Source organism: Falco biarmicus, chromosome Z, assembly GCF_023638135.1.
Source record: "Falco biarmicus isolate bFalBia1 chromosome Z, bFalBia1.pri, whole genome shotgun sequence".
Taxonomy (NCBI): Eukaryota; Metazoa; Chordata; class Aves; order Falconiformes; family Falconidae; genus Falco; species Falco biarmicus.
Window position 1 is genome coordinate 50,002,882 of NC_079311.1, and position 27,660 is coordinate 50,030,541.

The 27,660-nt window shown below is 36.4% G+C and overlaps 1 protein-coding gene across 4 annotated transcripts in view; it reads right to left on the reverse strand.

The window, feature by feature from the left end:
* Positions 1 to 220: 220 nt before the first annotated feature.
* CNTLN (centlein) overlaps positions 221 to 27,660 on the reverse strand; it is a 198,085-nt gene continuing 170,645 nt past the window's right edge. For 3 of the 4 annotated variants that reach the window (XM_056324792.1, XM_056324794.1, XM_056324791.1), the window contains 3 exons: positions 10,325 to 10,510; positions 8,930 to 9,007; positions 221 to 977 (listed from right to left, as the gene is read on the reverse strand). In XM_056324792.1, the coding sequence (XP_056180767.1) occupies positions 885 to 977; positions 8,930 to 9,007; positions 10,325 to 10,510 (357 nt within the window). In that variant the 3' untranslated portion in view covers positions 221 to 884. Of the gene's footprint in view, positions 978 to 1,698; positions 4,718 to 8,929; positions 9,008 to 10,324; positions 10,511 to 27,660 lie in introns of those variants that run through there. The other variant, XM_056324793.1, reaches the window with a different exon arrangement.

The window sequence follows — 27,660 nt, forward strand, 5'->3', positions numbered from 1 at the left end:
GCCACATGAATTCAGAAGCCTGGGTCTTTTGTTTTTTTCAGGTGGGTTGGTCCGGAGGAATACTAACTCTTTTAACATCAGAAATGTGAAGAAGCAGCAATTATTTGTTAGTACTGCCAGAGAAATCCTATGGAAGCAACTGGGTAAAACTCTACCACTTTCCCAAGGGAAGTAAGAGCTTGCAGCTTGGTGTTAGCTGAGAATGAATTGGGACTACTAGTGAAAAACCCCACACTGGAAATAACTTTACTGAATTGAATTTTTAAAATACAATTAAATTCACTGTACACAATACACTACAACACAGAAGAAAATACAGCTTTTCTTAGGAGTATTACTCTACATTGAATACTTTTTTCTACATTCATTTTTCTCATGTTTTCCAACATAAAGCATATTATTTTACGTAGCATATATCATAAAGCTGGGACTTACAAGGAAGCTAAAAGAAATTAGGTATGCAAAATCTCAATGATATCCCCAGTTCCTCCGCAAATTCTACTTCTACTGTCTGACTAGTACAACCAGGAGCTACTTAGCTGCTTTTTGTACTTTCAGAATTTTACAGATGCGTATTGGTTGTAGCAAAAACATCCCCTTTCTACAAAGCCTGTACTGGTGTTCACTGCTAACAGACCTGAAGGAAAATAATTTCTAACTTTGCATTGATTTGCAGCATTTTTTGTCTTTGGGAATCAAATACCACACTCCTTTCTGAACAGGAATGCAATTAATTCCTCTTGTTCAACAATTAATTAGTTCAGAGTTTCTACTTATGTATTGGATATGCATATTGACAGTTCTTTATGTGAAGAGGAAAGACAGGAGGAAACACATATTTTAGTCACACTTTGCAAAGATAGGTCTTAGCAATTTCATACAGTTTATTTCATGAGAGAACTGTACTCTTCTACCAGTTTCTTCTTCTCATTTAATTTTTCCAGTATGGCATCCATTAAGTATGAGGCAAAAGGAAACTGAAAAAGAAAAATAGTAAGAAAAATGATCATTGAACTCTATTTTCTTCATGTGAAAAACATTTATTAAGTATCTTTAAACCATCAGATTTCACTTGGTTCTGACAACTACCACACATGCACACATCTGATCTTTAAAGTTCACCTGCCTGGTTAGTGTCTGAAAATTTGCTCTCTACCATAAAAATGATAAAAGAACAGAGTAAAATGAAAAAAGATAAACGCGTTATTGAACAATTCATGCTTTACTGACCATGTTAATGATGTAAACTGCAGTACCAGCATCTCTGTCATTTATCTTCAATCAGCTGATCAATAAAAGGTTACAGTCATCTCTAGGGCATGCAGAAAAGGTAGTGTATGTTCACTACTCTCAGGAGGATGAGATAGAACTACCAGTTCAGCTCTCAGTACTGTGGCAACTGTCTTACACTCACACGTGAAAACTTGTAAACAAAAAAACCCAAAGCAAAACAAACCCCAAAACCCCAAAAGCTCCAATTGCCTTGATGGATTGGGATATGACAGAAACGTCTGCTCCTCTAAAACACACTATCAAAATTTTGTATTTACGTATTTACAGAGAAAAGTGAATTTGTATCCCTTTTACATCTCGTCCAACCTAAAAGACGTATTTACACAATCAATGTCTTCAAAGAATGAGATTTGGTGTATTTTTCAGTGTCATTGGTTTAGGGCTTAAAGAGGTTTTCTTTCACAGTCTTGGTGCATCAGTGCACTGTATGCTGGAACGTACTTCTGGAGGTGGTAGAAAGCACTCGTCATTGCAGCTCCAGCCACAGATGCTGTGCCAGAGGAGAGCAGAACAGTTTCTGTTTACACTTGAAAAGTCTTGTCAGCTTCACAGAGCTCTGTCAGCTTTCTTGAGACCAGCGTGACCGAGGGGTCAGCCCCACGCCAAAAGTAACAGCCGATGCTCATATCAGAAGGAAAGATAATTTGACTTTAATAAAGCCACAGGAAATAGATTAGGTAATATACAGCAGTTGGTTGAGCAGGGCAATCACCAGTTTCTTCTGCTTTTCACAACTGTAGTTCAAGGCAATACTTCTGCATCTAGACCACCCTCTGTTTCTGCATTTGCGTATCGCTGCTCTGATTTTATTTTTTCACTTCTCTATTCCATCTTTAGAGAGAAAACTGTACGGTACTTACACCAGATAGAGTACTGCCTGTTTCCTAGATATGTGGAATAAAAAATATAAAACAAAACCAAAACCAAAACCCCAGACATAAAAGTCTATCAAATACAAATGCTGGTGTAATGTCTGAACTGATATACAGATATGAATCAATATATTGATATTTATAATTACGAACAGGCCAGGAAAATACAAAAAACCTAAAATGGTAGCAAGGAAAATCTTGTTAATAGCAAGCATCTGTCATGAAATGGCTGTAATGGCAATCCTACGTGTTGGTCACCAGTCACTTTGCAGTTACTGAAAAAATACAGTAATATGCATTGTTTCCCTTTTCTGTAGAAAAGGGGGTTTTGAAGAGCTGGTACTTGCTAGCCAGACATGTCTCCATCTGTCATAAATAACTTCTGTCTCTGGTAAGAATTTTCTAGTAGTCTCCTACACCTGTCAGGTTTCTCCTGTACACTATTGTGATGACTTTTTGGGGAATAGAGGGATCCAATTCACTGAGCACAAATCTATTCACAGTAATATAAGACATAATCTTATCTGAAATTCTGTGACACTTACTTGCTACTGTGCTTTAAAAACACTGACTCCAGCATCTTGTTCATTCTTAATTGCTCTCCTTCCTCGTCTAAATATGTTTTTTATGAGAACACTATACCATTACCTCAAAGTCTCTAATTCTTCTTGCCTAGCTTGACTACATTCATTTCTGATACATTTCACCTCTTTAATGTTGTGCCTGAGATGAATGGTTTCTTATTGATGTCTCTGGCTCATATAATTCCAGCTACATTTTACTTGCTGCTCACTACCCTCTGTGGCTTCCATGTCATAGCAAAGTGACCTTTCAAGAACTCTTTCCATTTAAATCAAGAGCATTTGGAAGTTGAATGTTATATCATTCCTTCAACATTTGTTTGTTTCAGAGAAAGTGCTGTATGTTTTTATCTGGTTTTCCTTCCATACAGACACCGAGAACTGGATGATCTCTACAGTCTTAATCTTTAATAGAAGCCTGTCAGATTTACTTTTAATGACGGCTCTGTAACTATCCTGGGAAGCCTCCCTCTACATTTCTCCCCAGAACTTCACAACCGTTGAAGATGTCTCTGCTCCAAAGTATTCATCCTAGCTTCCAAACCTGCCATATGCTTGGGGAAGGCTTTGGGAGTTCAGTGAGTGCTAAGTGCACACCTAAGGAGTGAAAGCTTATTTATACTACTGATAATTATGTATTTTAATACAGAATGATATTTCTTCAAATGTTTTCCAGTTATCTATGCCACAACCAATTCAACTGAACACTAAGTATTAACAATGATAGCGATCCTGAATCAGTAATTGTGGTAGGCTTAAGAGAAGTAGTATTTACATGATTTGTATAAATTCACAACATTTGAAAGTGCAAACTACATGTGGATTTGAAGAGTTTTATTTACTTGTTTATATTTACCAGAATTACAGATTTCTTCTTTGATACTAGAAAGCCATATGAATGAAATAGCATATTTGTTACACAACTTATCAGACAGATATCTTGGTGTATGGATAACTGTAAAGCAGTATGATCCTAGAGTCAGGAATACTGATATTTACTTATATTTCCCTCACCTATTTATTCTGACCTTGAGTATGCTTCTTTTGGAGATCCCTTCTTTAAAAAATAAACTAGTAATATTTATCAACCTTACATGACATGACTGAGTCTCACTCAGCACAAATGCATAAATATACACTGATTTGTCAGTGAAAACACTCATAATGAATCCAAGCAATGTTGTTATTCTAATGAGACATAGTGTCTCCATTTACAGAGTACAGCATTACTTGGCCTCTGCTTCACAAAGTCTAAAATGTGTTAACATAAAAATAAAAGTATTTAATTTCTGGAATACACAAATCAGTGATTACACCTGTTTTAAATCTCCCCATATGCATCATCAGTATAATACATTTGCCCAACAAAACTATCCAAACACACTGCAGAGCTGCCTCAAATTGAATTGAGTGAACCACAAGGAATAACCCGAAATAAAACTAAAGGAACTCAGGTTACAATGACTAAACCCTCCTAATTTCACTATAAACTAAAAGTGAAAACAAAACAAAATAAAAAATTAGAGAAATGCTTCACTTCACTATTGTTCTTTGGCCATTCTGCTTTGTGATGGCTGTATATACATGATTATATAAAATATATGTGCCTGTCTGTATTCTTATCCTGAGTAATCAAGCCGATTTCTCCTTGTTTTCAGCCCAGAATTGATGGTATGTGGTTTTGTTTGTGTGCATGAGATAAAACATAGGTTTATATCATAACGGTTTGTCAATGTACAGGATTGAGCTCTTATTCTCATAATGACAAGAAAATAATGATTACATTCTGATGGTCTTGTATCGATGCTAACAGTGCCCAGGATACAGCTCAGACTGCTCTGGTGCTGCTTTTTCAGGTGCAGGTACTTGAAACACCTGGTGATGGCGGCAGTGGTGAGTGCACCGGTGTGTTTATGTATGAGTGAATACATAAGTGTGCGTGTGAGCAGAGGTCAGGCAAAGAGCAGAGACCTGTTCAAAGAGCAGAAGACAGACTCAGGCTGGAGAAAGACTAATGAAAGCAAAGCAGGCGAGTTCCAACTCAATAAAAGAAATTTATAAGGAAACAACCATAGCTGTTAGTGCACATTCCCAGACGACACCAGAGGAAATCTCTATTTAGTAGCCAGTGCAAATTCTAAAAAGGGACTGGAGAAAATTCCTACTGATGAAGAGTGAATATAGTGTTCCAAATCTGTTCTAGAGATGGATTATACACATACCTGCAGAGCACCCACAGAACAGACAGCAGGGAGCTCTTCTGGAAATTTTCACCAATGGAATATGATTTGTATATTCATCGTGATGTCATAAGAGGAAAGCTTTTACTAGGCAGTTTTGTTTACGTGAGATGTGACATCCCCAGGAGTACATGAGAAGTAAGGGCAGGCAAGTGCTGCTGTATGTCTGATAAGGAACATGCCAAATCAATGCTGTCATTTAGTTCAGTGCTTGGAAGAGTTAGGCAGATGATCTGTATTTTATTAAAAAGTAGTTCTTGGAGACTTCAGGCAGTAATCTGGATCCTGCAAACATGCTGTACTCGCATACAAAATTATGAATGGATTGTTTGGAGATGCTGTTCCTTACAATCAGTCACAATGAATGAAAGCCTAGGGTGGTACAAGAAATCTTGTCTAAGTTTACGTGAAAGGAAGTCATCCTCTTGGTTTAGTTATATAAGTTTCCTATGATGGGAAAAAGCTAGGAAAAGTTGCTATTTTGTTTGGTTGTATTTTTGTTTGGTTGTTTTTGTATGATTATAAAAAGAGAGTGCCTATACTGTGCCAGGTTCAAATAGTCAGACATACAAACCCAGATGTGAGGGAGAAAGTAGGTAGAGGCCTCACCACTTCCCATGCAAGCTGTAAACACACATACATATTGAGATAACCATACTCATTCCCTCCTTTCCCAAATACCATGAAATGCTGAAAACTCAATGGTCTATAATGTGATACTTCTCCCAGCTTCTCTCTCCCATGCCCAATCACTAATGCATAATCAGTTTGATGTCTCTATACAAGATGACTCAGATACCCCTGTGCTGGCAGCAAATATCTCTGCCTGTGCTCCTGTGACGCCTCTTCACATACAGGCTATTCATAGGCAAGAGAACCTTTTATCCTAATGTCAGTTATTAAGATGTTCCATTTTTATACTTTAGTAAGAACACTCTAGTCATTGGGTGTTAATGTACAAACATAAAAAGGCAACTAAAAAACCACTTGTTGGCCATTCAAGACATAGGTTTAGACAATAAGTGATTTTTACTAGCTCTGTGGAATTCAGAACATGACTGTACTTTTCAGTTATATGATTCTTATTTACATAATAACATCCTGATGCAGAGATGCCTCTATCAATTGTAAGCTTCTTAGTAGTGCTGTAGTTTCTCCACATGTGTTTCTATAGTAGTTGATAAAACAAGGACTGGTATCTGTGAGCCTTGGGAACGTAAAAATATTTATCACAGAAATATTAACATTCTTGTAAAGCTGACAGAAATTAAGACTTTTTCAAGCCATGAGAGTATGGAAAATAAAGGTACAGATGAAGTGTAAAACAGAGGTGTGCTATCCTTTATCATTACACTTTAGGGGAACCCATAAAATGACAGTAAAAAGCAACTAGTGCTTCCCTCAGTCCCCCCCAAAATTCTAATGCAGCAGTAAAATGGCGTATGTCAGCAATAAAAATAAAATGTCTATGACATTTTAAATGTTATCGTACTGTCACAGCGGAATAAAATTAGCTTGAAGAATGATCTAAAGGGATATGATGCAGTTCATTATGTATAACAGCAACAGCAGCAGCTTCCCAGTGTTCATAAAGGTTTCTCCATTAAATTTACCTCCAGTCAATAATTAGGAGTCCACAAATAAACTTAGGCAATTAAATCAATACTGCTGGGCAATTATGTTCCAAAGTCTGGGCTCAATGGCACAAAAAGACACTATATCAAACTGCAATATTAAGTGATCTGATGCAATTTTCAACCAAACATTTTTTTCAGAATAACAGAAAAGGGCAAGCCTGGATCTTTGTTCAAGATGCAAATGGTTACACAGTTTGCCAACCTGTAACACTAAGTGAGCAGTTTGCTATGAGAAAGTGTTGACAGAAACCTTTCATTTCAACCTCAAGCTTCAGTTTTCTGATCAGAAATATTACCAATACCTACTAAAGGAAACCAACCCCCAAATCTCTACAAGATGTAAGTTCAGGGATTTAAAGGACAGTGAATCTTCTGTGAGCTGCTCCCAAATAGAGACCCTGAGATCTTAACAATTTCCATCCATGTGACAGCATGGACAGAAATGAAAAGCAGAGCTGACTGCTTCCAAAAAGCACTAATCCCCTTGCAATTCTAAAGATGGCTAGCTTGCCAAGAATTACTTCTACCCTCAGAGCTCCTCCTGAGGAACCCCGTAAGATGGAACAAAAAATAACTGAAAACCAGTATTAATTTGTACACAAACTTATACGGCTAAAAGCAATAAGCTCCTCTATCTTAGCTAACATTTGCAATCCTAATATAGTTGGTTACATAGTCAAAAAACCCCTAACTCTCCATGCCCTGCCTTTTTGCTGCCTGTATCAGATGAAGAGAAGTGATAAAATTCTGCTTTGGATTTTTTAACGATTAACCAAAGAATGATAACAAAACAAAAAAAAAAGAATAAGAATTCTTTGTTTTATTCCATGAATCTGATTTGTGTTTTGGAGTCCCTTACATGAACAGAATCTTGAAATTTATAGATTTTTTCGAAGTTCTTAAAATGAAGGCAATATAGTGAATAAGAATATTTGTGCTTTTACTGCTGAGTTCCACATAACATTACAAGACTAAATTAAAATGCCAGTATTTCTGACAAAGCCAGTAAAAGCAAACTGATATTTCCATCTCCTCCACTGCAGCAATTAAGCAGTCTTAATGGTAGTAGGTTTTGATAATGAAAGAGTGGAAAAACTGTCACTTCTTAAAAATCTGGTCATAGGACACAATCGAGAGACAAAAGCTATTAATGATAAAATATATAAATTTGGATGTGAGTGTTCTCTTGAAATGGCTTTCAAAATATTTTCAATCATTCACATTCTTAACTGATATGAACTACATTGCTAATGGACCCATGCTAGTGAATATGCATTAGGAACACTGGATTTGTAAATCAAATTTTATTTCTTTTCAGACATCAGCTACCCATCATCTGAATCAAGCAGACAACTAAAATAAAATGGAAAAGTTTCAAGAGTCAGTATATGTTGTCAGTGATGTCCAAGCAAAAGCTGACTACGGCTAGAAAAGCAGGGCTCTCACCTGCCAATAAACTGCCCTTGATCACTTACAAGAGGGGAGCATCCCAGCAGACTCCGTGTGTATTAAAAAAAGGACTTGAAAGAGAAGAAAAAGTATCACACAGGTCACAGCAGCAGTCTCAATGGACCCCTCAGGGATTTCTACTAGTCTCAGCCTTGTCATCCTCTATGCAGCTTTCCTCTCTGCCCAGAAAATGTCGATAGGAAAATGTTTGAGGGGCCTCTGGTGGAAATTTTTTCATTCTTTCTGCATTGACAGGATGCCAAATCAATATTTACTTCCCACTAACAAGCTGCTCGAGGTCTCAGTAGAAAATATTGTAGAGAATGCGAGAAGACACGATAATAAACAGCTGTCTGGCTATGAGGAAAACATGAATTGACTGGAAACAGGTCCACAGTAAAAGGTCACTGAAACCCATGAACTCCTCAGGTGTCCGTATCAACTACTAACTTTAAAGGCACATAATAAAAAAATCTCTTTTTCCTAAGAGGTATGAGAGAATGGATCCTTTTCACTCTAGCAAGCATTACACACTGTTTCAATAATTCAATTAACACATTTGCCAAGGAAGGTCTGCGCTCATTTTCTCTAGCATTGTTTCACTGGTTCCAGCTGTTAAGTTAGCTATCACAAATCCTTGGTTAACATCTCTTCGGTTTTATCCATTGACTCCTATTTTAATAGAAATAAACAGGAAATGATACTAAACAAGGCTTTTACGTTGCCTTATCACAGTATAGTTTGGGACCATCAATGGCAACATAATACAAATGCAAAAGATTAATTACAACCTAAAAACACATAGCTACTCTGACTAGAAAGTTATAATTTATTAAGGGAAGATATAAATTCAGCACCTGTGCTTCAAGAAGTTTCTGTATATACTGCAGCCATTCTTTATCTTTTTCAAATTCCATTTTTGTCTTCGCTGTTTCCTAAAAATAGAGACATATAACACAGAAACAGTATTTTGACACCACTTGAGAAGAACATAGTGAACAATAAAGGACATGTGTGACTGGATATAAATTAAATAAACAGCATGTGCAAGTGGGAACTATGATTGCAAAACTAGTTATCTGAAGCATATCCACCAAGTATGAGGACTCTGTTAATGTTTGTGCATGTCCCTGGAAATATGCATGGTATGTTCTTTTCCCATTAATATAAAGGTGTACGTGTGATCTATGTGTAGATTTTACTAGTTCAAAGGTGCCTGAGTCTACACACTGGTAAACGGAATATGTATATAAAATCTGTGTACCGTAAATTCATGACCTGTATTTTAAATCTGCTATCAATTTATAGTTACATATGATTGTGTATTTTACACATATATTCACAACAGTGATTATAACCAAAGACATAGAAATTACTTGAGAATGAGGTAAGTATGGAACAGATCTGTCAAAAGTGAATCACCTTACAGGGGTGTATAAATGTTAGTAAACAGGGCAGGCATCAGTCCATTTTATTTGTATTCAAGAACATAATCTGTATCAATGCATACACATACAATGCACCTTTATTTAATCAATGTGAAAATTCTCTTTTGTGAGTTCTGAAATATAAAGCTCCAACAAGGCTAAACCTAAGTCATCACCAGAATACTGTTACTGTCCAATAATGTTCAACACCCAGACACTCCTATTAAGGTAAGTGTACTAGCTTTTTCATGTATTATTTGATCAGGCCTAAATAAATTTGAATAAGAAATCCTATTACTATATCTATTTAATAGAGGGTGATTTGATAAAACACTATCAAATATTGCATAGTAAAATGTATGATAGAATCAACAAAAAAAGGCAATGGATTCCCCCAGAAACCATCTGTCTACTAGAAATACTTTTAATAGGTATCACAATTCAAGAAAGAAAGCGCCAACGGAATCAATCTGGTACAGCAAGATACATTCTAATTTTGTTTTCATTAATGCAGAAGTCTATTTAAAATGTATAACCTTGCCAAACAGTCTCATGAAAAAGCAAACTACTAAGGATTTTCAAATAATGTCTCTACATCTACATGCTCAAAACAGTACATTTATATTTTATTTATACATGCCCGAAGTCTTGACACTTTACGAGTCACTAACCTGACCTTTTTATTTAAATCCAGCTGTTCTGTTCTGTTTGTGCTGGATGTTGCACAGTGAAATTTGTCTCTACCTGGAAGTACTTTTCCTCAGGATCAGAATACCATTTTCTGATCTGGCACCTTTTTACTGAAGAGTCCTTAAAGTAACTTACCTCATCATCATCCACTTCTAATATCTCCTTGAGATCAGTTGTTGAAACATTAAGGATAGATGCTGCCAACTGAACAGACTCTTGGGAAAGACCCTTTTTGCACACTCTCACTTCTCCCATTTTTTTTGCCTGTTTGATTTTTGTTCTCAGCTCTTGTATGCTGCGCTGTAACTCTCCGGTTAGAGCCTGGAAGATGCACAAGCAAAAAACATTCCATTGCTATTTTTCTTGAGGTGCAAACACTATGAAAAAACCAGCATCATTTAGACTAAGCTCCTTTAGAATGGAATTACATTCATTCTGTATTATTGGTTGAATAGCATACCTGCTATAGTAGTAAATAACATAGTATTTAGAACACAGAAGATGAACATTAAAACAGAAAATGTTCTTAAATATAGGTACATTTTTTCAATGTCTTTAGCAATATAACTATATTTATAATGCCATCAGTAGTTAAGACAAAGCAGCTCCTGTAGAATCAATTAAAAATCCCTTCCTGATCCAGTCTACTAATGTACTTGAAATAACAACAGAAATGTCAGACTTCACTGTGGTCAGAGATCTTTTTAAAACTTACTCATACCTCACTGCATGAAGAAATACCAGTATTTGGTGAAACACCTTTTGTTCAAAAACCTGAAATTTTGTTTCCTGTAAATCAAACCTGCCCTGGCCACCAATTCTTCCCAATACAATTTCTACAATTTAAATCATCACAGTAGTGGTTATCCATTGTTGATAACCAGCATAGGAGCACACAAGCCCGCTGTATTATTATCCAAGGCTTGCACGGGAAGGGTTGTATTCTCTAGGCAGCTGGCCCATACAAAAGGTCTGGGCAGGGAGCCTCTCTGCATGGGTGCCCTTAGCGGGTGTTTTAAACAGGCACCAGCTCAGGTGGGAGGAAGAAGACCAGGTACCAGACCAAACCCGTTGCAGTTGTTCTTTAACACTGGCTTTGACAAGGTCTGAAGCAGGGGCGCCAACAGAAGCGTCAATTTTAGATCTCATTTCTGCTGTTGAAGACTTATAGTTAATTTTAAGCAAGAACTAGAGCTTGATAGGATGTCTGATCCCGCTAATGCTGCATAATTAAACTGCCTTTTGCTAGTGACTAATAAATAAGGTAACAATAAAGGACAATTTTTCTATGATCATTTCTGAAATGTGATACACACTGCCTAAGCCAGAAAGATGCTTGCAGCTTAAAAGAAATCCATAAAAACCAGAATAATATTAAAAGCAAACTGCAAGGTTTAAACAACAGGAAAGGAGAACCATTATTTGGAGTGGGGAGAAAAGGGATTACTGGGATTTAGTAAAACTGAAGTAAAAATCTAGGAAAAGTAAAAAATTGCAAGATTACTAGATAAAAAATAGTACTTGCAATTAATGGGAAAGAAGAAACCCAGCAGGGGTGAGGACACTCTCCTGTGTTTATTTATAACTAGAATAAAAGAAACAGTATGAAACATCCTGTTGAAAAGACTTTGTTGACCTGAATGAAAGCTGAATGGAATCCAAACCTGATTTTGGTTCTTGTTCCCCAACACCACACAGGCTTGAATAATACCTTCTACAGCTGAGCATGAGCCCAACTGCACAACAAAGAATCGATGGCTGACATGCCTACTTCTCCCATTGCTACAGTTCTCTGGTTCCGTGAAATAACACTAAGCATTAGTATAAATCATCAGTTGTGTAAGTTAAGTTATTCTGTTTCAATATTTATGCAACTATGACAAAAGCATTTTGTCAAAAGCAGAGCAAAGCATTTTTATTTAAAAATTGTTGGCTGAGAGACAACAGCAGTAACTCATTGTTATTGTCAGAAGATCCTCCTAGCGCATTCAACATCCATGACTCAAGCAGAACTGTGATTGTCAACACAGACACCTTGGCTGAGTTTAAAACGAGAGAATAAGGTTTTCTTTCGATCATCACATGTGGGGCTCATCTTATTAAACTATCTCTCACCAGTATCTGATTAACTCCTGAAAATTCTTTTTCTGCAGAATGCCTTCATCTCATAGAAACTGAGTGCAGAATTATGAAGCCTGTTTATTGGCATTTGCGGCAAGTACTCTACAGACTCTAGTGTATTCAAAATACAGTTATTAAAAAGCATTTGCTGATATATCTTGAACAAAGCACAAGAGATTCATCTGATTCCAAGATTTGTTTATATTTCTACCACTACCTAACTTAATGTTTTTCTGTATTTAGGTAAAATTTAATTACTAAAACCAAAATTACCCTACTATAAATTTGGGGAGAGGAGGTACAACGGAATTTGTCCCGTTTTGTGATTCATGGTGGGTCTCTCCATTCACAGTATTTCTAACAAAATGTATTTTACATAAACATGTCTGCAAGTACATTGCTGAAAAGAATGAAGAACTTCAAATGTTACAGGCAGGGAGCTAGGGCAACTTGGACCAAGCTCACAGAAGGAAACAAATAAGAGAGCAGAAAGCCCCAAAAAGAAAAGCACACACTATGAAAAAAAATTTACAGATAAATGGTCTAACAGTAAACTGGCTGCTGCAGCATGTAGGAGATATATTTGAAAATGGAAAAAATACGCTCAACTGTAATTTTTCAATCAAATTGAATCAGCTTCCCAAATTTCAAAAGTAAGGAGGTCTCTGTCAGATGTAAGTGATCGAGCTAGAAGAGGCACACTTGTATACTGGTGCAAATAAGAAATGTAAATTAAAGGAGTAAAACATCAAGGAAATTAACTGCAAAGCCACATGGGAAGACTACAAATAATGTCAAATAGCCAAGCACAGATAAACAAAAAGCATGAGAAGAATCAAAGTTAAACATTCACTTGAACATCTCAGACATCATCTCATTGCCAGACAATAGCCTTATGGCATTATTAGATAAATTTCATTGGTGTATCCAAACTCCAAAAGAGGTGCATGATGAATGAACAAGCTGACAGAGGTAGCAACAGTGGAACCCCAAAACTGCAACTCCACTGTGCCTGCCTTTTAGTTCAGAGCTCCAGAAAGGAAGGTACCAGAAAGACCATGAAGAATCCATAACAGCAATTAAAAAAAAAAAAAAGAAGGAAAAATAAGGAAAAAAAAGGAATTTTAAACAAAAAACAAGGAAAGAGAAAATTACAAGTAACAGATTTTGATATGCAAGCATACCACAGTAGACCATATATACAGAGGACTTGCACTTCAATTCCTCTTTTCCCTGAGCAGTTCTAAGACACTGAAGCCTAAGTGAAATACATACCATATGTGAAAAACAAGGCTACTTAACAGACTTTCAAATTGGACTCTCAAAGACCAGCTATTTTTGAACCTGCCTTCTTCACATTATTAAGTTGTAATAATCATGTTTTGATACACATTTTTCCCTGGCTAAATGCCTTAAAAAATGATAGTCTCCCTATTATTTTAAGTTGCTTTTTCTCTTGATATATCCTTATCCATCATATACTAATGTATTCATGTGCGTAATTGTTTACTTATTAGTGATTTCATTTATATGTCAGTTCACGCTTTACTACAGAAATGTTCAACATCAAAGCCACACAGGTCTTTTAACTATGTTAGGAAGAACCATTTCCAAACTGAAGATGACAAAAACCTAGGATTTAACCAACACAGGTTTTGTTTGTGAGTGTACTGAAGCCAGTATAATCTCATTCTTTGATTAAGAAATTGATCCAACACACTCTGGAGCTAAGTGTATGACTTTAAACAAAAACATATCCCACTGTGTATTTCAGAAGTACTAGTTTTTAAACTTCTAAGCATACACTGGTGATGCAAACTGCCTACAATGATATCAGTGCAGGATATGACTTCAGTACTATCAGTACTATATTGATGTACAATAGCAATGCCTTTATTAGTACTAGTAGTACTAGGATTTGATTTTTTCGCTTTGTTTTTCTTTGGTGTCAAATCTAGGAGATATTTTGTTAGTAAAGCCATTTTCCCAAGTTAGATGCTACCATCAGCACTGTTCCTGTGGGATACACTTAGCTGCTGCCAGCCAACTAGAATAGGCATCCCTGATTAATTCCTGAAAACAAATCTACAACACATCTTATTGGACCAGTGCAATTGCTACTGGTCTGACTAGGGGCGGGGGGGGGGGGCGGGAAAAAGAAGGCTTAAAATTCTAACAACATGAGCTTAAAGTACCCATCTCTTTTTAATCTGTAGCAATTGTTGCATTATCTACCAAGTCCGTATGGTTATACAGTATATATTACATCTACTGGGTTGCATACAGTTCCATAATACCTCCCTTATAAGCCTTTTTACTCTTAATTTTCACAACCCAAAATACCCATTCTTAAGATAACATTTTTAGATTTTGGTCTCAGCATGCAATCACTTTTTAGCACTGTATCTTTTGCCAGTTTTGAGATGTATAAAGATGAAGGTCTTCTTTCATTTAAAAGGTCATATTTAATTAAACACTCAAAGAAGCTGTGGTGATACACAGACTCTAACAACACACTGTTAGTAAGGTCTTTATGTCTGAAAAAGCTCTGACAGTAGCTGTTCTTGGAATTTATACAAATGGATCAACAGCCCCAGTTAATGTCATATGACCAAGTCAATGCCTGAAATTATTCTCGTAATTACCATGTTAATTTACACACTCTATTGTCATTGTTTGTAGTATAACAAAACTTAACGGCCCCAAGACAAACCAAAGTCTGATGCTAGAACTGTAGCTATGTGTAGCTAGTCTTCAGTCTTGCACTGGTGCAGATCTCATGGCTGAAGTCATGGCTTACATTAGTTATGGAATATTTACATTAGTTATGGAATATTTTAAGCCTTACTGTGCTTTGTACAATAGTAATAATGTTGTGCTGGGTCTGGCTGGGATGGATTTGATTGTCTTCTGGCAGATCCTATGGTGTAGTGTTTTGCATTTGGGATTGAACCAGTGTTGATAACACAGCAACAATTGCCAAGCCGTGCATGCACAGCATCAAGGCCTTCGCTGTTTCCCACCCTTCCCTCTCAGCAAGTAGGCTGGGGCACGTAAGAAGTAGGGAGGGGACACACCTGGGACAAGTGTCCAGAATTGACCAAAGGGACATTTCACACCACATAATATCTGCTCAATAATAAAAACTGAGGAGCACAGAGGATTGGTCTGGCAGGTGGACACTGCTCAGACACTGGCTGGGCATTGGTCTACATCCCTTGGGGTTTTTTCCCCCTCTTTCCCTCACTTACTAAACTCTCCTTACCTCAGCACATGAATGCTCTTCCTATTCTCCCCCCAGTCTCACTGGGGACAGGGAATGAGCAAGCAGCTATGTGGTTAACTGCTGGCCGGGGTCAATGAACCACACAGATGTATAGGACAGTGTAATATACAGAACAATCCTACACATAGTATATTGCATGTAGTTCAACATGAGTGTCCTTAGCTACAAATAATGTGTTCTTAGAAACCCACTTGTTTTGCAGATTGGGACAGTACAAGGATGTGACCCAGAACATTACACCAAGAATGAAATTGAAAATCTTTTCTGAAACAAGGTTAGTTTCCTAAAGAAACAAAAGTATTGTGAAGATGTTGCAGCTGTCTGTGGAAAAGATCTGAATTTCACAGAACTGAAAGGTGAGTTTAGAGAACTTCTCCACTTTTGTGGTAGAACAGTTATTGCTGGCTTAAGGTTAGTGTAGATGCTAGCACTGCAAAAGCTTGAGAAAGCATTACCACCCTAGATAGCTCACGATCAACAAGACAAATGGACAAAGTGCCACAGAAAGATGATGTCATTCACTGCTTCAGCAGCTGAAACAAGCATTCACATTTTTTCAGTGAAAGTACAGTTACTTGGTTCTTACTGCCTCTCTAAAAATGACTTTCAAAATACTTTTAGTAATAATGTTTAAACTGATCTCACAGTACGAGTCCTGTATGTCAATGAAAAACTCTTCTATAGTAACGTAATTTTATACATATATGTGTGTGTATATATAGATATAAATAAATTAAGTTACCACAGCTAGCTCCTTCACTTGAACAAGTATATCTTCTAGGCATAACTTTTCTTCCAATCAGGAAAGGGACAAGAGTGCAGACAAGAAAGAAAGACAAGACAGACCGCTGCAGTAGATTTGTCTGGCCAAGGGCTGTAACGTAGCATTCTGACCCATGGAAATGAGTCAGCCTCAGGAGGTCAACTTAATTCTTATGATCCCCAGAGATCACATGTCATTTCAGTGATTCCAGCAGATGCCCTGAAAGCAGAGTGTGAAGGTGTAGAGGAGATACAGACCAGTCTTATCTCCCTCTGCCAACTTCAGTATTCAATACCAACCAAGAATGCAATTGCCAAATGTTCAAGTGGCAGAAACAGTATTTTACCAGTGCCACACAGGTAATTTATAATGTGGTGTGATGGTTTTATCTGTCTTCAATCACAGTTTCTGCTTCAGTTCTAAAATTCACGAACATACATGTTCAAGATACATGGCTCAGCTCTTTATTTGTACATACTTGGAGGAATTAAGATCAGCTTTTATTATCTTTTCCATTAAGATTAAAGTAAACAAGTAAGCTGTAGAATGTATTTAAACCCAAACAAAAGAAAAAGATACACAAGGGAATATCAGAGTGACGACATTACATAAACGCTAGTAGAATTGTGAAGTTTCAAAGGCTAGTTTAATAAAGAGCTGAAAGGGAGAAATACACCCAGTAAAGACAGGTAACAGGTTGATATATTTGATTTAAAATAAACAATCATGTGGATTGGCACTGAGAATAGTGCTCAAAGCATTACATAGAGATCAGTGGAATATGAAAGCACACATTGCCTGGAAGAAATGCCTCACTTGATGATGTGCAAGAATTCTTTTTACATAAAGATTGAGAAATCACAGAACGTACATACAAAATAATGTGATAATGTCATTGCATCTACAACCTGAATTTCCACATTGATTAATACAAGCAAATCTGAACACACATTAGCATAACTACAGATCTAACAGATAAGTTCTGGAAAATTATCTAAATTTAAAATATTACTAGCCTCTTCTACCCTTGTGGCAAAAGTTATCTCCAGTTTGCAGCCCAGTCCTCCCTTCTTCATGGCTCCGAGCTATGGATGATAGACTGTGAACTAGAAAAGGTGAATTCAGTAATATCCCAAGTCCAACTATGGTTATAAGAACATCTGCAAAAGTGTAGACAGATTTGCATGGTATTGTTTTTCAACTACTAAAGCTAAACCCACTGTGGCTTTCCTGACAAAACCCTTGAGTCACACAGTAAAAGAAAGGATTCCAGTATTTAAACACAAGACTCGGCTTCCTGGCATTTAGAACTGCAACCCAAAACCCAGTATAGGATGCAATAAGGGAGAAGAATATTAGGGTACAATAACAGAAATGAGAAACTGTGTTGCATAAAATTTGATAATCTGATTCCTATTACAGGTAAGATTTGAATTTGTACAACTTTGCTGGCTTAAGTTGTGTTATTCCTGCTTGCCATTAGGGGAACAGAGGGGAAAAAGTATCGCTTGGCTGTCAACTGTTTAAATACTGTATTTCTCAACGTTTCTCAAAAATACCTTTGCTACCAATCTCATCCTACATCGTCTACCAAAATACCATTCCTTCTTGATTCAAAACCATTGAAAACAAATTATTCCTTTATAAACATTTATTTTCAAGTGCAAAATTGAGAACATTCTTTTCACTGCATTTTCTTAACCAGTTCTAGGTGCAGAAAACCATAGGGGAAAATATTAGAAATATTTCAACCTACATTTGAAATTTGTAAGACAAGGAAATTGAATACATTGTGTTATGTCTAAAAGATAATTCAATTTATTTACAAATCAATAGAAAAGTGACCTTAAGTCATGGACAGTTTTTAATTTTAGATTTTTTTTGAAACAAACTGTATTTAAACAAAGATGCACCAATAGACTTATTCTGGCCAATTATGATATCGTTTATATTTTGTAGAGAAGTACACAATATATACTTATGAGTATATTTGAGCATTTTAAAATTCCCCTTGTGATTCAAAATGAGAGGATTTTGTATTACTGGTCAGCTTTGTCTCTTTTCTAATCCTTTCTTGGCAACTGTTTAGCTATCACACTTCCATTTATACCTGAAATCTTGTCTTAAAATTCTGTTTCTTTTCATAGCATTCTTTGTAACACGACTTCACGTGGAATGAAGCCCCTCTTATTGCATCAGCTGGGCACCTCATTTACAGAACACACATCTGAAGCTTACTGGTATGAGGGACATTTTGTCATATATAAAATTACAGCTTTACAGTTACCTAATCTCTCCTGTACATTAAGCTTTAAGACTGTTGAAAGTTTAAGTTCTAGACCCAAATGTTTTCAGACTGATGCTTTTTTTTTTTAAAGTGTCAGCAAACACTCCATAGTTTTCGCTGTAGTGTTGCTAAATTTTCAACACAATTACTGTGTTTTGTGACCTACAACAGGGAAAAAATAATAGTTTTCTTCATAGCAGAGAATGAGTTGAAATATGTATAATCAGCGTGGGATGACAGGCAGAATATTTCTGTCAAAATATATTGGTTTCTAAAGTTATATTTATGTGAAATGGGCAATAATAATAATTTAAAGTCCTATTTACTTCAGCATTTAAGTCCTACCTCATTTACATTAATTTCTTCCCTGCTGTAAATTCTTTGGTTTCAACAGAATTACCTCTGATTTACTCAGGTGCTAGCCAAACTAGCATCATTGCTTTAAAACATCATATATTACAGTTATTTACACAGAGGAGAAAAAAAAGGCACTGACAGAGATTAGAGTTTCATACACGTGCATTAAGAAATACCTGGGATCTCAGAGAGTTTATTATCTGAAGAGTTAGGGCAGACAAAGTCAGCACAGTTATACTGGACATGGCAAACAAAGAATATTCAGGGAAAACCGAGAAATACTGAGGTGAAGCAGCACTCCAGAGGTCACACAGCAGGTCAGTGGCCAAGGTGTGAAGAGCACCAAGAGCTCCTAACACTCAGTTCAGTGTCTGAGGTCATGCCATCTTTCTGCAAAAACACCCACAAAGCATAAAAACTATAAACCATGTGCCCTGTGTAAGGCCACTGCACTGCTGAAATAAATGTGTTTGGAACCTCATTTAAGAGGTCAGCTCTGGTATTGCTTATACTCTTTTAAAAAGTCCATAAATCCTATCAACCGTGTTTTCTCAAAATAATGTCACATGGTTTTTATGACTGCACCCTCCTAGAATTCTTCCCATTTCTCTGTAGCTCTTTCAGCACATGTGTTGGGGAAACCCCTCAACTCCCACCTTTCCAAATTACCGTGGAGACTTCACAAGGCTCTGTGTATAGGTGCTTTCTGTTCTCTCTACTTCAGCTTGCTTTCTTGTAATCTGATCAACACACACCAAACAATTACTTCTACACCAACTCTTAAATAAATCTTTACTGGAGACCTTTCTCCTCCTTTCCAAGTTTTGCTAATTTTCCTGTCATTTTGCCAAATTGTTTTCCAATTGCTGCGTGCCCAGAACCTTTTCTATACACTTGGTACTAGTGTCCAATCCCCTAAGTCCTCCAGTTATCCCTTTTCCAGTCAATGTCATTTCTGTCTTTCAGACCCTGAACTGCCCATTATTTTTAAACTAGGCGTCTTTCTATCTCCAGGTTATGCACAGGGCTGAGTACCAGCTTTACAAAGCAGTCTCTCCAAACCATTTAAAGGAATCACAGGTGGATCTATACCGTTACAGGGAGTGCACTGCAGAGTCCCCAAGCAGCTCCTAGCTAAGCCTGCTGCAGACTAGTTCTCTGAAAAACTTTTTTTTTTTCTTTTTTCCTGAGGCAGAAAAGGAAGTTATTTGCAAGTTGGTGAAAACAATTTCCTGTTCAGCTCAACTTGTTGGATCTGTTCACACAGTGGCTAATATCTGATAAGTCACGGTCTAGGAGCATCGTTCTCAGGCACTGTAAGAAAAATTTAAGCAGCACAAATATTAAGAAAATCACCTGCATAAGTGAGACTTGTATGGGCAGCTACAGAAAACTGACATACCTTGCAATTCGGTTACATAGGTTGAATCGTTTAAATCAATTCTAAACTGTTAATACAGAGGGCGGTATTTATAAAAAAAAAGTCAACATATTTTAAGCTACATCCTTTATCATCTTTACCTATCATAATCAGAAACCAAAGTCAAGTGCTATGCTTCTAAGCATAAAAAGCAAAGAAAAGAGTAAGGAAAAGCTTTTCAAAATCTTTCTATTTATTCTTCATTTTTAGTAATCAAGATTTTATCCATTAAGAGATCTCCATTATATGTTGTTCCTGGCACACTGTATGCATCACTAACCATATGCCTTCTGTAAACTGTAAAAGTTCAGCCACTCACTTCATTCATTAAAATTCACAGGGCCTATTATTCTGTTTACAGTCTAATAGATATTCACTGTCACTATTCAGGCCTCTGATTCAATTTGCCTAAATCCCAGATGCAGAGTAATCCTGATGGAGATTAGCTTAATTTATCACCAATTTCTTCTCAGAACCAAGAAAGGTTGGTATTTCATAATAAAAGCTGTGTTTCTTCTTTTTTCCTAAAGCAGACACATAGCAAAAAAGAAGCAATAAATGCCTGATTTTTTTTTAATAGTGAGATTTTTTTCAGTTACACGTAATTTGCTTTGCATATAGGACACCTTCTCTAAAAGGTGTGTATTCTGCAGATAAGTATACTGATTCTCATCAGACTGGAACACATGCCTGTGACCAAATATTGTGCTGATTCTGACTGAACACAGATTGGCACACTCATCATCTGCTCCATACAATGCAAACCAATCACCCTGGGTATACTTTTCTAGGTGTTGACAGTTTGGAGTGTAATAAATGAAATATACTTTACTTTCGGCTTTCAAGTGTTCCCACTGAGGAACGTTTTCTAGCAACTGGAAGTTATATTAAAGGTGTCCACTTTCAAATCAAAACTGACAGTGCTGATTTATGTAAGTGATACTATCTGCTGTCATTTGCAAAATATCCCAGTGACCTGCTGAAGAAATCTTTGTTTGGTCAAACAACACCTCCAAATCAGCACAGTTCATATACAACTATGCAAATTTTTCAAAATAAATCAAATTTTATCTGCACAGCAAACCATAGTTCTATTTCAATAAAAAGTTAGTTCATTATTGCCAACTATAAAATTTTACAAATATCTATTATGCTTAGCATTTTTAGATGAAGAAACAAATGATCATTCAAGTGGCATCCTGCATCTGATCTAGGCACCCACACAAAAAGCACGTTTTGCACACCTTAGGCCTGGAAGAAGTTGGAGCAGTGGTACTGCCAAGAAAACTGAACCCACAGGATGTGAGAATACATTCACCAGTGGAAATGTCCTGTGAAGAAGATGTGTTATTGTCTCACCATAACTAGAGAATTCTGAGAGTCCCCTGTAAGGATTTACTTCCATCCAAAAAACTGATTCTGTAGCTGGGGGTACAGGCAGTAGCAGTGTACTTGTGCTGCTTCTCTTGCTGGAAAGGAACTGATAAAAACCAACAGAATATTTCCCAAATATTCAGACTCCCAACCCAACTACTCATTATCTCTAATGTATTTATTTATTTGTTTGTTTGTTTATTTTGAGATAAAGAACTAATAGGACATTATCTGCATATGGCTATTCTGAGAAGAACACATTTCTTGGCAATGCTCTATCTTTCCCAACACAAAACAGTTCAAGAGAAAAAGACAATCGTGGGAATTTGCCAAATGACAGGAATTTTTAACATGAAAATGGTGAGTTGTTAATTAGACTTACTCTTTGTAACAGGAGTTTCACATGACATTTTTGATTAGCACTGCCACTAAAGGGCAGTCCCAGTATATCTAGCCTGCAACCATGTAAAGCTGTCCCTGTTCTGACCCACTGTGGTACACAAAAGCCGGTGCTCTGGGCTTTCCAGAGCTTAACTGCATTTTCATGAGCAAGCTCACAACTGACCCATATAATGTTTATGATAACATTTCGTAAATGGAGGAGGGAGGAAGTTTCACAGGGGCAGATATGAGCAGTGAGGGTCACTCAGAGGTGGAAATTTTTAACAGAAGTTTTATCTTAAACTGCGTATTAAACTACAGCCCAAGATAGCAGTGAGAAAATATGCCACAGTAAAACTGATGCCAGGATTCAAGGTAAACTGCAGAAAGACAAGAGAGACTGACATATACTGGGATATAAGGTAAACTGACTGAATGGCACAAAAACTGGCAGAACATCACTCAGCCAAGCAGACCTCTGACATGTGTGGCTCCACATAGCTCTGTGTCAAACAACAGAGCAAGGGAGAACTGCACCTAGCTTAAGCCCTGCTCTGAGAAGCAGAAATGAGGGCAGATGTCTTAAGAGAGTGAGTGTTATATTCCCTGAGTGATCCACTGAGCTTGCCAAGTAAATTGCCATGGGTCTCGGGTTTGGCAGTCGGTTCTATCAGATGGTTATACTGAAGACCTATCAAGAGCAATGCCAGAACAGACCAGATGTGAACTGTACTTCAGTGGGTATCCACTGTGGAGGGCACACAAGTCCCAGATCACAAAGGCGTTATGGAATTAAGAAATGCACTCAACTGACTCTGAAGCATTCAGCCTCCATCACCTATTTATTACAGCTACAATTCAAAACAGGTGCCTTATCAATACTTCAAAACATCTTCCTCAAGGTCAGAAAAGTCAGAAAAGATACTTTCATGCTCAGGCAGATGTCATTACCACAGATTAACTTACAAAAAGGAGTTTTGCTGATGTACAAGTTGAATGGGACAGACACCACTACTAAGTCTTGTACTTACAAGGGTCTGTAACTTCAACAACATATGGTCAAAGTCTAGGTGAGCCAAATAAATAAACAAATAAACAAATAAATAAATGACTAATGCAGGAAAACAGAATTCCTCAGAATTGGGCAGGATTTTGGACAATTTTATAGCAAAGTAGTATGCTGTACCCTACTTTTGATAGGCATCCAGTCAAGTAGTCTAATAGCATTTTTTTACTTCTATGCAACGGCTGTTTTCTGCATGTGTTGTCACAGGTACTACAAGCACAACAAAGAACATTGTGCTCTGGTTGCTGTGCTGCATGCAAATAGCAAGATCCATCTGAGGATCCGATAGTGTAATACATGTTATAGGAAATACTGAACAATGGTACGTTATAGAAATTGGATGCATGGTTCAAAGAGAATTTATGGTGCTAATGGAAACTGGATGGGATAAAAACATGTAGCTTTATAAAAGGCATCTAAAATACCCTCAAAGCCACCTGGTCCCTCTTACAGGTAGTTAGTGTTTTTCTGTAATAAAAATGTTTTATTGGGCCTGGCTTACATTATGCTTACAGCCTTACTGTCATTAATATTTATCAGTCTTCATAAATGCCACTGACAAATTTTATCAGGATTTGATATCTAATTCTGTGAACATGTTTAATAATAAGGTTTAGCTCTGATCTCTACAGAACTCTAGAAACTCCTAAATTTCATGAATTACTTTTCAGATCAACCACACAGGCCATTTTTAATCCATTTAACATATTATTGGTATTGAATAGCCTACATTTTTTATCTGAACACCTCACTGATAGGTCAGACATCTTAAAAAAGAATATATTAAAGTGAATAGGAGTCTTTATCAACTGACTTGTACTGCCTTCCAGAAAAGAAATGAGATTTATTCAATGTAACTTACTTTCCACAAAGCCATTCTAAGAAATATAATTATACGCTTTGCTTTACTACTTTAATAACTGGATTTCATATCAGATTTTCACTATTTTAGCCAGAAATAAAGTCAGACTAACTGACCTAAAAATACCTGTCGTGACTGCCTTTTCTGGATAGCGACTCAATATTATTTAGAGTCATGGCAGTGTTATAGTGTATATATATACTTACTTTGAATACTTATTCAAAATGATGATCAGCAAGAGAAAAATCCCTTAATCAGTCCTATAAAGTTGTAACCATGAAAGTTCTCGATTTAAAAATGCTAGTTCTTTCAAGAAATTGTTTAAAATCCTCCGTCGGCTGCTAACAGACTGTGAATGTTTCATCATCTTCATATACCATCAGCCTACTTCCTTGCAGGTACAAACTAGAAATATTCACACAAGATTTCTATCTTTACACAAAGTTGTTTTCTCAAACAGTGGATCATATCCACCCTGTAATAGCTATCTTCTAGTGCATTTTTACATCCTGCCCCTTCACTGTTATTCTTGGCCTTGCTACCCACAGATTTCCTCCTGATTCTTTCAGCCTCTTCTCCAGCTGCTATACTCAATTGCTGCTCATATTTTCAGGTTATTATCTATAACCCATTTTCCAGTTCCTTTATATTGCCCTTTTATTTCTAAATACTGTGTTCTCTTTCCTATCAAATGGAAATAGGTATTACCCTCTAATTATGGAACTGTGTTTTTTTGGTTACTTGAACTGTTATGATGCACAATTTCTATTCATATTTTCTACTAGCCTGTATCTTCCTCATAACAGCTTTAGAGAAATAAGCTGCTCTGAATCAACCTATTTTAGAAGCCCTGTTGGTTCCCACTGAATGTAACTTAGGACGTAACACCTGAACCCTATACCACACCAACAAAAATAAGTCCAATAATGACTGACAACATACTGGATGCAGCAACTTTTGTTTGTGATTATTTCTTCCACCATTTTTAGAAACTATTACTACATTTTACAATGTAGCAATTTCAGTTAGTTGCCCAAGTGTCCCAAACTGGACTCCCCATAGCAACAGAACACTTTATTGTCATTACAAATATGTGCTTCAGCAGTAATTCATCATATTCTCTAATCTGATCCAGTAGTGTGCATCAGACGTATCAGAAACCTTTTCTCCAGCTTTAGTAACTTGGTATATTGATCCAAATGGATTCAGGATTGTGTGGCTCCCAGTTACCAGTAACTATAAACGCAAGTACCTGTGTCTGCTATAAACAGAAAGAGCCACGCTCTCTTCTCTGAAGTTCCTCTGTTGTCCTATTACTAGCTGCAGCTATTAATTAACAACGCTGAAATGACTTAATTGTTGTATGTTAAAAAAAAGAACTATATAATGTCATGAGAGACATGGAACAGCTAGAAAAAGTAACTACATTCAATTGATTAATGAGGAGATTACACTTGCACTCAGAAAAACAAGTAAGGCTTGTGAAGTGATCAGAATAGCCGACAAAGATAAAAAGGTAATACAGGTATCTTGAACAGATTAAGCAAGAGACATTTTAAACTTGATCAAATTTGATCTCTACACAGAAAAACTTATTTGAGTTACTGAAACTTAAGTGAGAACCAAGATCAGGGGAAAACTGGCAGCTACCTGGAAGGAGAGAGTGAAAATGAGACAGACCAGACTTCAAAGGAAGAGCTGGTGCAGGAAGGAGCACTGCTACTTACTGTGCCACCTCGATCTTCCTAATACAGGTTATAGCCTGAGATATGTAAGAGGTATTTTAATAGGATTTACTTGATATACTACAAAATTCCACTGAAATGAGAAGGATTTTCAAGTATATTTTTTACAGCGGCATACTGTGAATAAAATCTGATTTCAGAGAACTTTTTTTCCATAAATATTTAGTACATAACTAAACAAAGCAGTCTACTGAGGAACTCCCTGATCATCAATGTTTGACTTGTAGACACTGTCTTTATTTTCAAAAAAATCTTGCTGCAGAGGAACAGTAGTCAGCAAAAATGTTACCTGAAATATGCATGCATGCTCTTTTATCCAGGGGAGAAACTACATATTTTACTTTATCAACTAAATATTCTCATTATTTATAGAGAAACTATATATTAATATTCTTTTCACATACAGTACAACCATGTAAACACTAATGATATTCACGGTAACTAACAGAGAAGCAGCCATCTTATTCAACAGTGAATGAAGTATCATAATAGTTGCTGATAGGTGATTTTCCTCATTACAGCTAGTTCTGAGAACAGAAGATCTACTTAAACATTTTCCAATTTTTTACAAACTTTTCATTATAGAAGTATGTAAAATATTGGTAGTACGAACACTTATTCATCTTCTTTGTCTGTAATTGCTACTGCAACTTATTCAATGAAGTAATTCCAAAATTCATAGCAGCCTGAATGGAGACTGAATTGCATCTCTCTGTCATCAATGACACAGGAGTATTTAATTAAAAAAAATAGGTAACATATTAGACTAATTCAGACTTTCCCATGCGTAGCCAAAACAAGCATGCAGCTGTGGGAAGAACACTCATTTCTTCCACTTAGAGGAAGCATCCTGTATTAAAAGAAAGCAATTTTCCCCCCTGAAAAATAACAGCTTGCTCAAGAACAGACAAGATAATTCTGAATCATCAGGCACAGTGATGAGTTTTATACCACTTTCCCAAGGGTTATGAAACAAGACAAACAGAAGATAGCTTTTAGTTTAATCACAAACTTTAAAAAGAACACAATTTTTAAATAAAAGGTACATTTTTTTCATGAACATCTATCATAATTTTTACTTTATATCTTTTAGCTTACAACCTCTTTGAATTTAGGATTTTAAAGTGCATTCAACATTGTTCAGTCTTTTTTCATAACGAGGTTGATGTGAATTTTACATTGAACTGAATGTTATACGTTATATTGAACTGAACTGAACATGGGATGGTTTCAGGCCATGCCAGAGGTCTGAAAACTGCCATGTAGTGTGACTAGCTATCTGATGATGAAAGAAAGAAGGTAAAATGCACAAATATTTAAGTTACTAAATTTCAGTCCACAGAGGAAAGTTATTCATTAAGAGATAACTATATATGTCTTCTTTTTACAGTGCATAAGAATAGCACTGCCCTTTACTTCGGATGCTATCAGACTTGCTCAAATATATCTGAAAGCAGCTTACCTCTACAGAAATCCAAGAACAGTAGACAAGTGGATCTGTTTCATGGATTAATAAGATATAACCTTGTCTGAAGGTAGGTATATAGTAGGTACATGCTATATTCAACATATATGTGTGTGTGTGTATATATATATATAAGTCATTGTAATTCTTAGTTACATAGTTACTTCAGAAAAGCAAATACTACTTATATTTCAAATATTAAGTTACAAAACACAGATTAGTCCCTTCTGTAGGACTGCACGCTGATGATAAAGTGATCTACATAACACCACAGACAGTATTATTGCATGATACACTGTAGCAGATTGTTAAGTATTTAACTAAAATATGGAAATAATATTCTA